Source organism: Pelecanus crispus, chromosome Z (genome assembly GCF_030463565.1).
Source record: "Pelecanus crispus isolate bPelCri1 chromosome Z, bPelCri1.pri, whole genome shotgun sequence".
Taxonomy (NCBI): Eukaryota; Metazoa; Chordata; class Aves; order Pelecaniformes; family Pelecanidae; genus Pelecanus; species Pelecanus crispus.
This window is the reverse complement of record NC_134676.1, coordinates 29,903,690-29,917,964: the sequence shown is the minus strand read 5'-3', so window position 1 is coordinate 29,917,964 and position 14,275 is coordinate 29,903,690. Positions and strand designations below refer to the sequence as shown.

General features: G+C 40.2%; 1 protein-coding gene across 3 annotated transcripts in view; it reads right to left on the bottom strand.

Moving 5' to 3' along the window:
- MRPS27 (mitochondrial ribosomal protein S27) overlaps positions 1–14,211 on the bottom strand; it is a 47,879-nt gene extending 33,668 nt beyond the window's left edge. Inside the window, exons 1-4 of one of the 3 annotated variants that reach the window (XM_075725991.1) lie at positions 14,148–14,211; positions 12,024–12,101; positions 6,510–6,580; positions 3,881–3,939 (exon numbers count right to left, since the gene is read on the bottom strand). In XM_075725991.1, coding sequence (XP_075582106.1) covers positions 3,881–3,939; positions 6,510–6,580; positions 12,024–12,101; positions 14,148–14,211 — 272 coding nt within the window. Of the gene's footprint in view, positions 1–3,880; positions 3,940–6,509; positions 6,581–11,993; positions 12,102–14,147 lie in introns of those variants that run through there. The other 2 variants (XM_075725992.1, XM_075725993.1) reach the window with 2 other exon arrangements.
- Between the last annotated feature and the right edge of the window lie 64 nt (positions 14,212–14,275).

Genomic DNA, 14,275 nt, shown 5'->3' with positions numbered 1-14,275 from the left:
AACTTCTGCACCCACAGAACACACATGCAGATATAGACAGTGCAGATGAAACTTATTTTGCATGTGATGTTGGACTAACTACTGATACACTGGCATTATAAGGAACAAGCATAATTTCATGTTTATGGAGATCACTATAGTCCCAAAATGATTTAATGGCTGATATCAGGCCTCAAAACAGTAACTTGCTACCATGAAAGATATAACAGCATACGTAAGAATAACTTCTAATAGTTTGCTATTGTCCTGCATTGTGATTATAATCAAGTACTGACCCCAGGTAGTAAATCCTGCAATCTGCAGAAATAACTCAGTTCCAAAAAAGCAATTATCAATCAAGAAAAGGCAATGAAAATATCTAGGTGGATTGTGCAAGAATTTGCAGAGCACATGTACACACAAACATTTATGTTTTACAGACAGAGTGTATACTTTTTTCCTACAAAGTGGATCATGTGTTTAATGCAGTTAAAAATCCTCCTGAGGAATCTCAACATAAAACTTCCACAATTGCTTTCAAACACATTGAAAATCTTTGGTGGCATAAAACCTACATACAGAATCACCAGAGTTACCTCACCACAAAACCTCTCTCATTATGCTAATGTTTCTATCATACAAAAAACACCCTGACGTGAGAAACGGTGACATCTCAGTGAGACAGGACAAAGTAAGGCGAACTGCAGATCTTTGATCTGGCTGAAAAGTCCTCTGCATTCTGATTAGAATTTCTGCTGGGATCCTAGGAGATGAAAGGATTTTTTTAAGTCTGACAGTTAATGGAGGGGGGGAGGTATTCAGAAGAGAACAAAAAGAGGAGCACTGAAAGCAGATGACATCATGCCTCAAAACGGCCTTTACCATCTTACTGACATGCTCCACAATGTAGCATAGCAGTTTCCCCACAGCTATTCTTGAGAGCTCAAGATCCTCTGTGGAGACAGTATGGCTGGAGATCCACTGCTTTAAAAGGATGGAAAGTTGAAACACGTCTAAATATAACACGTATATTGTATTTCAGGACCCTAAATGCATTATGGTAATGATCCAGAATACTATTTTTTGAAACTATGTTCGTCCTGACACACTACACGGGAAGTCTCCAGTCTACAAAGCTTACAATCACAAGCTCTGGCACTCCCATCTTCAGGAAAACCCCACACAAGCAAGCACGGAAATGCCATTTACTTCCCTCTGATTCTTCCCACAGGCAAAGTTTGCCCCTTTTGTACCAGGAACATCTTCCAACTTTGTAGGGTCCTTGGAACCGACTACCCTTCACCTCAGATTGCCAGAGGCACCCAACATTGGGGAGAGACATCAAAATCTCCCCCTTACACTCTACAAGCAGTTAAGGGGAAAAACACAGGACACTGGGACCGTTCTGTTTATTTATGTTCAGGCAAATGTACGTAACAGCCAATTTACCAGGCCATGTACATGCCATTTGCTCACAACGGATTTGTATACTTTAGAAATATAAAAAGCTTTTTGCTGATACTGCCTTTCTCTTTTTTAGAAGCTTACTCTCCTTGCATAAAGTACAAAAAATGTGCTCTGAACTGTTTCTCATTAAGCCAGAAAAAGAGTGTTCTTGTCAAAGCTTCTCTATTTTGTAACTCTCCCTCTCTACCACCTCCTTTATGTCTCATGGTGTGGCCACTTTTGCAGAACTTTTTCTCTGTCAAACATCCTCCCAGCTACAAAGAAGTATCTTTATAAACATGTCCTTCATGTGAACTCCAGCCTAAGTGCAAAATGTAAAGCACAATAAAAGGGGCCTTGTGGATACCAACCACCTATTTCCTGAAGCTAACATACTTATTTTCATTTGAAAGGGAAGCTGATGTTATAATTGGGATTTTTACATTTTCACATGAATTACAGACCTCTCTACACTGTTTCACTACCTGCATATAAACGCATTTTGAGAATAGTTTCATGGATCATGCTGGATGAAGTCTCCTGGAAAACTGATTCTAACATCACCAAAAGACTAGGCGTTTTCCAACACCAAAACAAAGCAGCATTACAGGGACACACACAAAAAAAATTCCAACCAAAGCATGTCTGACAAGCCATGTGACACCAGTCTATTCTCTCCACACAGACTACTAAAATTTGTATCAATTACAAATGATCATATTTGATGTGCACATAACTATACTCTCACCAGCCACAGAAGAATTATTTCCTAGAGAAACAGTAAATAAGTGTAGTTATTTCTGAACTGCAAATCTCTCCTTTAGAATGTGTTCTTAATGATAAAAACCCCATATTTTAAACTGATGTACTAACCAGGCACAGATGAAGAGTGGGGAAGATATATACATGTTAGATATTCCCGTTCTTATTCTACCCCTCTTACTACGGAACGTTTTTTGTCACTCTCTCTGAACCTCGTTTTCAAGAAGAAAGAACCCATAAGATACATTATGTATGAACATGTCACTGACTATCTGGATTTTATCTGTACCATTTTGAGACTCAGCAATTAAACTACCACACTGTCCTCTTGGTGACAGGGTGTTCATAAGTCTCTTGGCATCCCTTACCCTAACAGGGCCTGACTCCATCAGAGAGACCTTAAGTCTGTGTGGCACAATGTATGTTACAATCTTCAAGAACATTAGCAAAAGGTACTAACAGCACATCCGTAAAACAAAAATGAGGGCTTGCCTTAAACTGGCTTTACTTTCTCCTGTTTGCACCTCACCTGTCACAGGATGGAAAACTGATTTCTGACCACAGATTCTGACAGGACTAATGAAATCTTGATCAGAAGGAATGAAAGCTCCACTAACCCCCCCCATCTGTGAAAGATTCTTCTTCGGCCTTTTATTTTTTCATTACATGATATTGCTAGTATTAGCAAAATGGGTTTCTCTTATTTCCATCTTGAAGCTCTGAGGTTCAGACACCACCCCAAGTAGTACCAGAGAATCAGAGACCTGAAGTCCAATGCAGTCATGCAGTTACAACTACGCATATACTTAAAACAGCCACCCAGTAAAAGTCTTCATTAAAATAACAATCATCATTATTCACAAATAACAACCTGACATTATTTGTAAAGATGCTCTCTCATGCACTTTGACAGGATGAGCTACCTTCATCAGGAAACCTAGCTCTCAAAATGTGTGTGCAACCATCTGTAAAAGAACTAATTTATTTTAGTGATCAGCAAGAATTACTGCCCTTTTAAAGTCCATATTGAGATGTACTGACCTGAAGCAAGCAAGCATTCAACCTGACTCCAGCAGAAGAGGTACCTAATACACGTCACTCAACACAAAAATAGTTGCAGAAAACCCTAACAACCCATGCATAAGGTGAACTACACAGCTTATCTGGGGAACATAAAGTACTAAGGGGATAAAACCCAAAACTGTACTTCATTTAGCCTTGCTGACTTGATCATTACCACAGCATGCCCGTTCTCCTTTCTGTTCATTCTAAGAAAACAAACTTCCTCAAGTCCTACACTACATTCAAATATGCATATAGACAATTTAGTTAAATTATGACTTGAGAGCAAAAAAGTATCAGAAGGAAAAACTCTATAAACAAACACAATTTCTTGTTAAGTTCAGCATCTCTAATGTAAATCATAGCTGGAGGTTGTATTAGCTGTTCAGTGGCTCAGACTAACACGCTTGACAGGAGTCAATGCCAGAGGTCCAGAAGGAGGGTAGCCATAACAAAGAGAAGTTACCAAGAAGGCCCTTAGCTATGAGTTGTAAGGCAAGTAGATGCACATATTTTGAAAAAGAAAAATCAAAGCCAGTAAGCCAGAAAGGGTCAGAGTCTTAAAAGGGCAAGACTTCATGGTATTTAGTTGTATGTCTCAAAGTTCACGTTGGGGGGAAAAGATGCTTACTTGTAAAGGTAATATTCGGCTTGATCCACTTCCTCTCTTGAAGAAATGTTGTCAACAAACTGATTAAAAAAATAAGAAATAAAAGCTTCAGAGGGAGCACTCACAAAACATAATAGAAGAAAATGCCGCTTCAATAAACAAAATACATTTGTTTGGCATATTTAGGTGTCTGACAGTACTGGAGGTCTTTGCTTGTTCCTACTCAGGTTTCTTCTAGACTGGTAAAAGTCAACTCTTTTTAAACCGAGACAACTCCCCTCCTCACCTCTAAGAAACGTTATGCACATTGAAACCATGGTGACCATCTGAGAATTATGTCCATATAGCTCAGTACCCTGTATTTTTGCTGCTCCCCTCTGAATTTTTTGCTCTTTAATCAAATCCTTTAATTTGAGAATATTCAGTTCCTTACTTTTTCCGTCCAATTCTGAGTGAGTCTTGACATGCCTTATTTCTCTTTCTAAAAAGTATTCTTCTCCCTAACATTTGCCCGTTGTGTCTATTCATACTATAAATTCTGAAGGACAAGGGAAACAGCATTTTGTATTTCACCACACATATAAAGAACAGTAAGAAAAAAATGACCCCACATGCCATAAAGCACAATTTTCCCCTCATTTAAAACCTTGTCTACTCCAAACGATCTTCCAGTATTCCCAGTGCTATCAACTATTTAAATAAAAGCCAAGTTTTCAACCAGACTTTGTCTTATAGTAACAGTGAATCCTGTTTTCCTGTAGGTTTTACTAACATAAGCATAAAGATGCTAGAACACTCTTCCCAATATAATACCTTTAGCTCAGAATATATAAACAACATGTTCTCAAGGTCAGTACTTCTCTTTATCCTAAGCATAAGCTAAAAATAATAGTTTCAGCTGACTGGTACTTGCTCTCCAGATTCTCAACTCTCTTTGCATGCTGCATACATGTAGGTCTCATCTTTTGAGTGTGGCAATAGCATGCCTGTATGCTTTAGTTACATTTTAGAAAATAAGAATCTGATGTGAGCTCGAGGTATTAGAAATTGGGACTGTCTGACAATCTGGAAATGCCACTTCTCCAGGGAAGAGGTCAACCCAAAGCAGAAACATGAAGGAAAAGACTAAAGCTGATTAAGTAATTTTTAAGGGAGAGGAACACCCATTTCCCCTGTGGATACTGTCTCAGAAGCAACAATCAGGAATGCCTGATCTGTATAAATGCTTGATCTTGTAACTGTGTAAAATGTTCTGTGACTCCTCAGTTAGTGGTGCCAATGATCCTAATTAGTGGTGTTACTGAGGTACCAAGGTGGTGACTCAGCTTTTTTGGATAACTTTGAAGATTGAAATTTTTTTTTTTTTTTAAAAAACAAGTGATGTATTTATTCTACTTCTTCAGTACAAACACTCACTTACATACGGAACTTAAAAGCACATCTCACATCTCTGCTTTCACCCCCCCTCCCCAGATTAACCCATCCAGAGGATGGAACTGGTTACTAATTCCAGTAAAAATAATGGCTTCACTTATCCCACACCAGCATTTGTCCTGCCTCAGCCTGTTGAGGCAAGGAAAGAAAACTATAGAGGCAAAATTGTGCTGGCTTTGGCTGGGATGGAGTTCATTTTCTTCATAGCAGCTAGTATAGGCTATGTTTTGGATTTGTGCTGGAAACAGTGTCGACAATACAGGGATGTTTTCGTTACTGCTGAGCAGCGCTTACATAAAGTCAAGGCCTTTTCTGCCTCTCACACCACCCCACCAGCGAGTAGGCTGGGGGTGCACAAGAAGCTGGGAGGGGACACAGCTGGGACAGCTGACCCCAACTGACCAAAGGGATATTCCATACCATATATATGATGTCATGCTCAGCATGTAAAGCTGGGGGAAGAAGGAAGTGGGGGACATTCGGAGTGATGGCGTCTGTCTTCCCAAAACTGTTACGTTTGATTGGAGCCCTGCTTTCTTGGAGATGGCTGAACACTTGCCTGCCGATGGGAAGGAGTGAATGAACTCCTTGTTTTACTTTGCTTGCGTGCACAGCTTTTCCTTTACTTATTAAACTGTCTTTATCTCAACCCACAAGCTTTCTCATTTTTACTCTTCCAATTCTCTCCCCCATCTCACCAGGGGGGAGTGAGCGAGCGGCTGTGTGGGGCTTAGTTCCCAGCTGGGGTCAAACCACCACAAAAACGTATTCACCTCTGCCTCACTCTGAAAGGAGCCTGGTAGTGGGGGAAGATGCACGCAGACAGGCAGTATGCTAATTCACTGCGTTCCTTTAGCAGCCTGGGTTCTTATAAAGTGCCTGAGGGGGTGTTAAATCTCTCACTAAGACAGAAACCACAGGAAGGCAGGGAACATATTACGGAAATACATAGCCCAGGAACAGTGAGACCTGATTTTACTGAGGAAAAAAAAAAAAAACCTCTTTCTGTTTTGAAGACCCTACAGTCCATGTACTAACTAATGAGTACAAAGCAATAATAAAACAGCTTTACACAGCAATTTAACAGTATAACAAGACATTAATGAACCCAGAACTTCCAGCAGAGGTGATATCATTTATCCCCTCTAGCTCACTTGATTTCATAAGCATTCCACTGTCATTTCCATCACTTTATGATTGGGATTTATTTCCTTACCCGGGCTATTGTCAAAGAGCTGACAGGCAGCTTTCTTTCATAGGTTCTGTCCATTAAGTGCGCTAAGTCAGCTGGAGAAAACAGAAAAAGAGTATGCTTAATCAACTGGCATTACAGGAAAATCTGCAGAACCATCATATAACCTAGAAGAGAACGTCTGTCCATGAAATCAAATTCTGGTTAACATCTCCTTTTGAAGTTTTATGAAAACACTACTTTCAATTATTGTTAAACACTTTAACAGAAAGTAATACATGGAAAGGTTCTCAACATGATGATTTTAACTTTAGAAAGAAGGGGGGGGAAAAAGCAAACTACCCTATAATGCATTGGATTAAATTAGTATAACTAATATAACTCATCTGAAAAAAAAACTGAGCAGATGTCCTTAAAATTCACACTTACTTTCAAGCTTAGCATATGCTGGACAGTGCTTTTGGCATGGGTTTGTCCTCTATTTTATGGTAAAACAATGAGACACAGAAACAAGCAGTACCATACTGATAAACCCTACAGTCACAAACAGCAATCCGAAGAAATCCTGTTGATCAAAGTGGGCACTGTGCCAGTACTTTATTCACTTTATAGCATTCTGCTCCAACAGTCGTATAACAATATCAATTTGACCATACAGGAACTTTAAGCTTCCGACTGTTGAACAGGCAGCCAACCACTGCATTTAATGAAAATTAAATTAATTAATTGAAAGTTAAATTAATTTAATTTGAAGTTTTAGTTTTGTACTGTTCCTGGAAAACAATGACGACTTGGGAAGAGTAAGCCGTTTACTGTATGCTTAGTGTCAGCTCTTTGATTCTTAGCTAAGACATGAACTGATGATATCCAATCTATGAAATTTAGAGACTTCAATCATACTCTTTCCTTCTATTCTCCTGCCATCTTCCAGGACCAGGAATCCAACATATTCTCTCTGCATCATTAGTACCTTGCTTCATCCTTTGCACCCCAAGACCTACAACTGTTACTAAACCAGGCTCTCCTTTGACACCTCTTGATTAGTCCCATTGGCCATCCTTCAAGAGCTGATGGGTCGGTGCGTTTTACAATTCATTTTCCAAAAGGTCATCCAAACTTCACACCTGTCAATGAAATGTGAGGCGAGCACAACTTGCAACACCACATAGAACTTACTAAGCCTTCTACTCTAGCAAAGTTGTCATGGGCAGGAAGCAGCACTGCACCAGTAACATGCTGTCTCCAAGGGATGCAGTCCATGTATGTTCTGCCTACAAAACAAGCGATCTCACTATTCACCATTTTAAAAAAACACCTGTACTGCCAGTGAATACTGAGAGGTATACAGTTCCAACAGTACGAACGGCATTCACTGTCACTCTGACCTTATAGGTACTCTCTCAAATTACAACACATGTGCAAAGATTTTTGCTGCAGTAAAATCACAGAGCCTTGATTTGGAATAAAATGTTTGACTCTTAGTCTGTACAATGCTGCTGTCTGCCACATAGCAGTATTTTGTGTTTGCATAACACCTTCCTTCCTGAGGCACTTTAAGGTGCTCTTTAAAACACAAAAAGAGCCTTTATCTCTGTCTGAGGGAAGGCAAGCATTTCATGACCATGAAAGCAAAGGGAAATCTGTGGCATCTACCAGCTCCTGCGAAGTACAACACAGGATTCTGAGCTGATGGGGGCCACCAAGGCCATGATATACCAGATAAGTACTAAAACAGCAGATCAACTTTTTTAATAGTAAAGAAATTTCTGTGGGAATATCCTTACATGAAATGTCTGTATTTGACTCTATATTACCTGCCTCTCCAGGTCATGATGAAGCACGTAGGTAAAGACTTTGGGTGCATTCCCAGTAGGGCTAGAAGTTAGACAGAATGGATGCTGCGGCCAAGTCAACTTGTCAGGAACTAAGAACTGGCTAGATCCTTGCCTAAACATAGTAAGCCAACTGTCATCCAACATTCTGTATCTGCATTTCAAGACAGCTGGAAAAAAGTATTCACTCTGAAATCTGCTGTTTGATGACATAGCAACGTGGACCTGAGACAGACAACTCCACAGGCTGGGAGTTCACTTACCTGTTCCAGAACTATTTTTGTTACGCATGACTCTCTGAAAACTGGAAGGTGATACCTAAGACCATTTTGGACCACACTCAGCCCCTGAGCTTGGCACTTCTTTTTCTAGGTGCCCATGAAGATGAAGAGCCCATTTTAGGAAACACTGAGTACTTAAGCAGAATATAATCCAAATGAATACAATGCTCTGAGTGCAAGATCCAAAACTGCTAGCCATTTATACACAGGCCTCCTCTGGGAGAGTTCACACACAGAATTTTAATGATTGACCTTTTATGCCGTCTATAAAGCTGGAACTCTCCATCAGGACTTTAGCATGGAAACCAATATGAAGCACTTATCTGTCACCTCCAGTATAAGAGTCACAATAAAATGAAAGCTGATTAAACCTTAAAGAATAAAAGACAAATCAAGTTAATGGGAAATTTAGCTTTGTTTCCAGACAAATTGCTGTTTCTGCTGTAGTTTCTAGATCTGAGTAATTTGCAGTGAGCAATTCTTTGGTGGTTTGTTTTCTCTGAAGAGCACCTGAAACCAGACTTTTTTCTCATATTCAATAATTATTAATGAATAATAATTACTGAAATAATTCAGCTACCTTTTGTAAACCAAGTTTGCTCCATAAGTTGCTATTCAAGATTAGAGCTGCTTCTTAGTTAAAAACAACCCAACAGCAGTACTAGAATGGAAGAATGTGAATGTCCAAGTCTCCTAGCGCTGTTGGTAGTAAAACTTGAGCACTAACATTGGTGCATAAACCAAATAAATGTTTTAATGGCCAAAGCAAAATTCTACATACATTCTAACAGATACATGTTGCAAGTGGTTTTATCTGACAGTCATTACCAAAGAGGACACTAGTTGGATTTGGAGAGTTTTCCCTTCCACAGCATGTAGCCACATCCATAAGTAGCACATTTGGCCACCATGTTAGGTCACTACCTTCTTATTCTTAGAAGTGGTCCGTCCAGGGCAGGGTTGAAATCCAGTGATGGGGCAGCAACGGGAAAGCAGATACGACTGTGATGTAAAGTTCACCTGTCCTGGGAATGATGGGCAGAGCTAATACCTTAACTTACACACTAACATTTTGTTTTCTATATAGAGAAAGCCTTCATTTATTTTAAATACCAAATTAAAATATAAAGGAAAGCTGAGACAAGTACTTTGCCTTACAAATTTATATGTTTCACATTTCTCAGTATTTCCACATCCCTAGCAGCTTCTCAAAGAACTACAGCTTCATACCAAAGAAAGCTTTAAATGGAAGTTATTCAAGTCTGTAAAGGCAGCACTGCCACCTGGTGCTGCGGATAAGCCATTTTGGGTACCGTGAATTTTTCTAACAAAAAAAAGACATTTCCTATCTCAATTGGATTCTGCCAATGCCTGGGATTCTGGTAATCTCTATTCTTCTCATCAAGATGCTTACTGTCACTTAATTTTACCCCTGTTAGTGATGAACCAACTGAAACGTTGGAGAGTCTAAGTCCAGCCATGTCTCCCATTTCCTTGATATCTCATCTTTAATAAGTGGAGTCCAAATTACTTCTAGACAGGTATCTTCCTACCAGCAAGCAGTTTGTAAATTCCACATTAACACAGTTTCAATTCCTACCTTTTTGAACAAATGTGCTTCTGCACACAAAATACAGTCTTGTTCTTTCCTATGCTTTTTTCAGTACTGAAGTTTGCTAAACTCATTCATGCTTGGGAATGCTAAACTGAGACTACGGAGAAGAGAATAAAGCATATCCTATATGGACACAGCAAATGAGTTTGAGTCTGGTATGGCACCCCATCACTGCAGCAAAGAAATGGAACTGACTTCAAATCAAAAAATCCTTCTTTTTCCTTTAAATGTATTCTCACAACATACTTTTGCAGAATAACAGTTCTGAAACAGTGTTTGAAATACACAAATAAAAGATCATCTCCTCAACACAAGGAATTGACTCGAGCTACAATCACCAGTTACCACACACAAGATTGTATGTACAACCGTACAACTGACAGCTACAGAGCAGACATCTGAAGAGCTGTCTCCTCTTTGAAAATGCTAATACAGCTGACACCATGTTAATTTGTTTTCTCTTTTCTGTGAACACAAAATGAAAATGCAAAGCAGTTCTTTGAAAAGCATGGAACAGACATCTGCTTTGGATCAAGATCATCAGCAGAGCACCAGTGAGAACTGTGCTTGCCAAACAGTCACAAAAGGTCTTGCCAGGCCTGGGAAAAGCCAAACATAGACTGTACCAACACTTGCACAATGTTTTCTCCTACAGTGGACTGCTATTCCCTATGACATTTGTCAAAATAAGAACCCTTCTTCATCTGGAGGTGACTGTCTCAAATACATCCCAGGGCACTAGTCTGTGGCTCCAGCCCAAAAAACACTGCATGAATAGTCCTACTGACAGTAAAAGTTTACAAGATATTAACAATCTCTGCAGGATCCAACCTACAGCCATGAGCACCCACCAGCAGTTTCTGGCCCATGTACAGTAAAACATGTTGACAGTACCAACCTAGCTGTTTATAGGCAAATAACAGAAACAAATCAGTGCATAAAAAACCATTACTCTGATCATTTTGTCTGTCTTCCTGCCTGACAAAAGCCCTAGAATTTCACCTGCTGATTCTTCTTTCAGCCTCATAATCTGTGTTACAATTAGCAAACACAGTTCAAGGGCTCAGGAATGAAAAACGGAAGGCAAAGATTACGTGTTAAGGGGTCTCCAAAACACTTATGGTACAAAATAATGGATTTGTATCTTTAGCATGAAAAAAAATTTTGCATGATGCTTTCTATTTAACATAGACACCAAAAGGATGGTGGAACGTTATTTCAAATGTAATCTAGCCGAAGAATTCAGCTATGAAATTCGCATGAGAGATCTCAGTACCATATGCATATGCAGATACAGTCTAACATACAACTTCTTGGAAATAAAATGTTTAATTTCATTTCTTCCTAAAAGAAAAATCTAAAATTTCAACAACAAACGTAATTTTCCCTCCTACAAAACCCTGAGGAAAATGTTATTTCAAAAAAGTTTTTAAACAGGAATATTCTGCAATACTTATAGGTCTTCTTTCATACTGCATTACAACTAAAACAATGTCAATGAAGAGGAGCCTTAACTGTCAGACACAAAACTATGACATTCATAAAAGCTTTGGATTTTGTGAAATAAACTGGCTTGTAGAAACCAAACATTAATTAAATGGACAACTTCTAACTTTTTTCTGCATTATAGCTTTGAATATATATGACAGATTTTTAACATGTTGAGCAGATTTTGACATAGAAACTCAGAAGCATTTTGCTCCACACATTTTTTTATTTTGAAGTATTCATAGATGATGAGCTAGTCTAAAATGAGTTCAGACTGCAATTAACTACTCACAGTGGAGAAAAAGAAACAAACTTTTCTCACCCAGGCTATGCTCCTCTTTTTGTCTCCTTTCCCATTTTGAGCTGTCCACATAAGCCGCAGAAAGAAGAGATCTCCTACCTAATGAAGAAAGAAATCACTAGTAAGCCGGGTTGCTTAGACATCTCTGAACAAATTGACACTTTATTAAATACCACCTTTTTCTGTCACTTTTACTGAGTTGGATGCATTAAACTGTCTTCACGACACAGCTGTCAGCAGCAGCAGCCATAACAGTTCAGATTCCTTGTATGTGGATGAGCCATTACCTCGTCATTCTCAAAACAGAAAAGCTTTCCCCTAAAAGCTTTTTTCAGCAAGAAGCAAATCTTCCCAAACCTGAACTCTGTATTTAAGAAAATGATAAATTTATAAAGGTAGAAAAAACCCCAAGCCACAATAAAGGATAGCTTCTTTGTCCACAGAGACCTTTTTCACCAAATGCTAGCAATTAGCTAAATGCAGGCATAACAGCATAATAAGAGAAGATGAATATGCACACAAAGGCTTTTCTGTTACTGTTGAATGGTTATTTTTTCCACCTGTAAAGATCTGTCACACTGGAAATGAAAAGTAGATGCTTATCTGGAAATACTCCATCTTTTATTATCTCCTTTTTTTGCACCTCCTGTGAACTGCAGAGTTCACTCAAATGTTTTTGAAAGTTTTTTCCACATACTCTTTGTACCACCTTTGAAATCTGCTCAAGACACTGTTCTAGCTTTTGAAACAAAATAGAAAATGCTTCAGTTGGAAGAACAAACTATGTCTCTGCATCACTCACAGATGATGAGGCCTTGAAGATGCATGAGGAACATATGGATAAAATCTGATGAAGGAAGATATAGAAATACATGCAGAAGGTTGCAGAAATTAATGTCAAGAGACAGGAAGTATTTTAAAAACAGACATTACTATGCTACACAAAATTCTCACAACTATCTTAAAGCCTTTATCTGAAAATCTATCTGCTACCACAAAAAGTTTGTTATTCTTGGGCGTGAAACAATTTTTCTCCTTATCATCCTTCTGACATGCAATTACACACTCACGTCCAGCTCTTAACATCTTTGCAAATTTTTGTCTAAAAGACCTGGTACATGGAATTCCACAGTCAGAATATGAGAATATGTGCAACGCTTCACCAAACAATTAGAAAATAAGAAAAAGGGTATTTTTGTTTGTTTGGTGGGGTTTCTTTTAAAGCTATTTTTCATTCTGTTAAAAAAAAGAGGCACAAAAAATATCTTGGGGGGGGAGGTGTTGGGGTTTCTTTTTTTAGGATAAACTTCTGTATGCACATTCACAGCTAAGGATGCCACTAGCAAGCATGAGGGCTTAAAGAACTATTTTCTGTAGCACAAGCAACTGTCTGTATGACAGCGCTTTGCTCAGGTAAGCTGGAGGTCAGGTTTGAGGTCACCACGCCGGTTCATTGCTGAGTGGCTCCAGGGCCAGAGGAAAGGGCGGCGTTTTTGAGACACGGGCAACTAGCTACCAGGAAGCAGCACAGAGAAATTGCTGCTCGGGGAAGCTGAAAAGGCACAATCAAGTCACCCATCACCACCACACTTTAAGAAAACATTACTGAGTTCAGTTTTTCCCAAAGGTCAGAATTTTTGGAACGGTGGCTTCTCAAAATCATCAGTCTTGTTTGAGCTTCTGTCACCTGAGTTAGTAGGTTTTGCTGAACACTTACTGCCGCGGGTTTGCGGCCTCCATACAACTCCGTGTGGCTTCCCGCGACCCAAAAAGGCAGGTCCTAAGATACCAAGCTATGAAATCGGCAAGGTGGAACAGCTATGAAAAGCAACTTAAAGACACTCTCCCGCACCGCATACTGGTGACAGGCCGTCCTCAGAGCTGCCTCACATTTTATGTATTAGGATGTATATAAAAGCGAAGGGAAAGTCCCCACGCAGCACCGCGTCCCTGCTCACGCTCCCCACGGCGGCGGCCACGGCAGCCGGCGGCCACCACGGCGACTCCAGGGCCCGTCCCGCCAGGGCCCGTCCCCCGCGGCCCGTCCCCCACGGCCCGGCCCGCGCCGTCCCCCACCGCTCCCCCCACATCCCCGGCCCCTCCGCCGTGGCGAGCCCCGCTGCCGCCTGCCAAGGGACCACCGACCTGCCGCGGCAACGAGAGCCCTCCCGCTGCAGAGCACGCCTCGCCTCAGCACGGGGACGGCCATGGCGCCGAGGGAGGAGGCGAGCGGCGGCGCGGGGAAGGCCTGCGAGCGCCCCGCCCCCGGCCGC